The sequence below is a fragment of the Postia placenta genome (assembly GCF_002117355.1).
Source record: "Postia placenta MAD-698-R-SB12 unplaced genomic scaffold POSPLAscaffold_359, whole genome shotgun sequence".
Lineage (NCBI taxonomy): Eukaryota > Fungi > Basidiomycota > Agaricomycetes > Polyporales > Adustoporiaceae > Rhodonia > Rhodonia placenta.
The window spans coordinates 441-2,397 of NW_020170190.1; the positions used below are offsets into that span (position 1 = coordinate 441).

Genomic DNA, 1,957 nt, shown 5'->3' on the forward strand with positions numbered 1-1,957 from the left:
AGGGACAAGAGGTCGAAACTGAGGTCCCTAGGGCAGCAGAGGCCGGTTTATATACATGGGGAGATTTAGGGCAGGCTGTGCACGTTGGTCCGTGCGCAGCTGGTCTGTGCGCAGCATGCCGACGCGGCCCCGGGGGCCGGTGAGTCAGAGCGGCTGTGTCAGCGGAGCCCGAGCTGTGCCGTGCGCTGCCGCCCCATCTAATCTAATCGTACAGTAGATAGCGACGCGTCCATATCAGGCAAGTAGTACAGAGGTCGCGGGTTCGAGCCCGCGAAGAGGAAAAAATTAAAAAATGGCTAGGCGCCGTACCAAGTCGTGACACCGATAGTGAAGACCACTAATGGAGAAGGTTTTATAACCAGGAGATTTGGGGCTGTCTCGTTCGCCTGTCGGAATGTCTATGTCAACGGATGTCTTTCTCCATCCATCACCAGCAAATGGGGCTGACTGGGCATCTGATGCGACGTCTGGTGTGTCTTCCTCAGAGCCATCTATGCGCTTTGCTTCACGCGCAACCCTGAAATGATGTAGGTCGGATGCTGTGAAGTCATCTGCGAGGAGAACATCGTGCACAAGACGATTTGTTTCTCCCACTGATTTCTGACCACTTCCAGAGCTAAACCAGTTCATCAGCCGCCAGATAGACATATTCGCAAAGGGCCACGGTGGTGCTCTGTCGGCTGGTGGTGCGGATGTTGAAGTGAAAGAATCGCTGTTTAACAATCCCCCCTGTATATCTTCGCAGGGCCCCTTGTTGTGATAGTCTGCGAGGTCCTCCGGACGCACTGCTGCATCTGGATCAAACGAGGGGCGATGCGGATACTCACGGAGGACACCAAATGCATTAACCGCAGTTCGCATGGAGTCCCAGACATGTAGGATTACACGCCGCACAGCACTGGGATTAGGAGGTGCGTCCATGATAGGCTCAGGATTAATGGCAGGGGACGGGCCCTCCGGTATGACATCAAGATGTCGGCTGACATGCCGAACGCGCGTTATGTCTTGCATAGACCGATAGCGTCTCGGCAGCCTCCGTTCACGTGTTGGTCGACCAATTTCCGCAGCGACATCCCTACTTGGTGCATCCGATACTGACCCAGTCGAAGGGCTGGGCAAGTCTGTATAGTCATTATTGCCCACGTACACATCTGAGCTTGTCTCGTCGACCACCATAGGCTTCAAATGCAACATACAAGTGAGTGAATCACCTCATTGACAAATAGTTGAGAATACTGACCACATCCTGACTATGGGATTGTATGGCCTGCCCCGTGGCTGTCTTTCTTATCTTCTCTTCCCTTTTGGCTTTCCGGCGAGTCCGCAACTCTCGATACTTTGCAGCATCTTGGAGGATTGTTTGCTGATACTCAGCACATTGATTACAGTGACGTTCGAGAAGTGAAGTCTTGTTTGTTGTGAAGCAGCACTTCTTTCCTATACAATGGTGCATACAGAAAAGAAGTACGAGTACAAGAAACAAGGTGAATCGTGAAGCTTGATGGTCTAGCCTCATCTGAGTTACAGAGTCATAGACAGACACAGTGTCGCGACTTGAGGTCAAGCGACAGGGAAATATCTAGAAGCGAGGGGCGTCCGACTGGTTCTCACCGAAGCGATGGTGAGCGAGGCTCAAACCTAAGGCTAGGGACAAGAGATGTATTAGTTAGTGAAGGTAAGTAAAGGATACAACTGGGGCTTACTGACCTAGGGACAAGAGGTCAAAACTGAGGTCCCTAGGGCAGCAGAGGCCGGCTTATATACAGGGGAAGATAAGGGCAGGCTGTGTGCGCTGGTCCGTGCGCAGCTGGTCCGTGCGCAGCATGCCGACGCGGCCCCGAGGGCCGGTGAGTCAGAGCGGCTGCGTCAGTGGAGCCCGAGCTGTGCCGTGCACTGCCGCCCCATCTAATCTAATCGTACAGTAGATAACGACATGTCCGTATCAGGCAGGTGGTAC

The 1,957-nt window shown here is 53.3% G+C and overlaps 2 protein-coding genes across 2 annotated transcripts; one reads left to right on the plus strand and one right to left on the minus strand.

Annotated features, from left to right (window-relative positions):
• Nucleotides 1–285: 285 nt before the first annotated feature.
• On the minus strand, nt 286–1,453 carry POSPLADRAFT_1163150 (hypothetical protein; the record flags this gene model as incomplete). Its single annotated transcript, XM_024487767.1, has 2 exons — nt 286–1,179; nt 1,241–1,453. 2 exons carry the CDS (start codon nt 1,451–1,453, stop codon nt 286–288), a joined length of 1,107 nt encoding a protein of 368 aa, XP_024332581.1.
• A 258-nt stretch (nt 1,454–1,711) lies between these two features.
• On the plus strand, nt 1,712–1,951 carry POSPLADRAFT_1099070 (hypothetical protein; the record flags this gene model as incomplete). Its single annotated transcript, XM_024483172.1, has 2 exons — nt 1,712–1,847; nt 1,923–1,951. Coding segments are annotated over 2 exons (165 nt in total), but the record flags the coding sequence as incomplete, so codon positions are not given.
• Nucleotides 1,952–1,957: the final 6 nt, after the last annotated feature.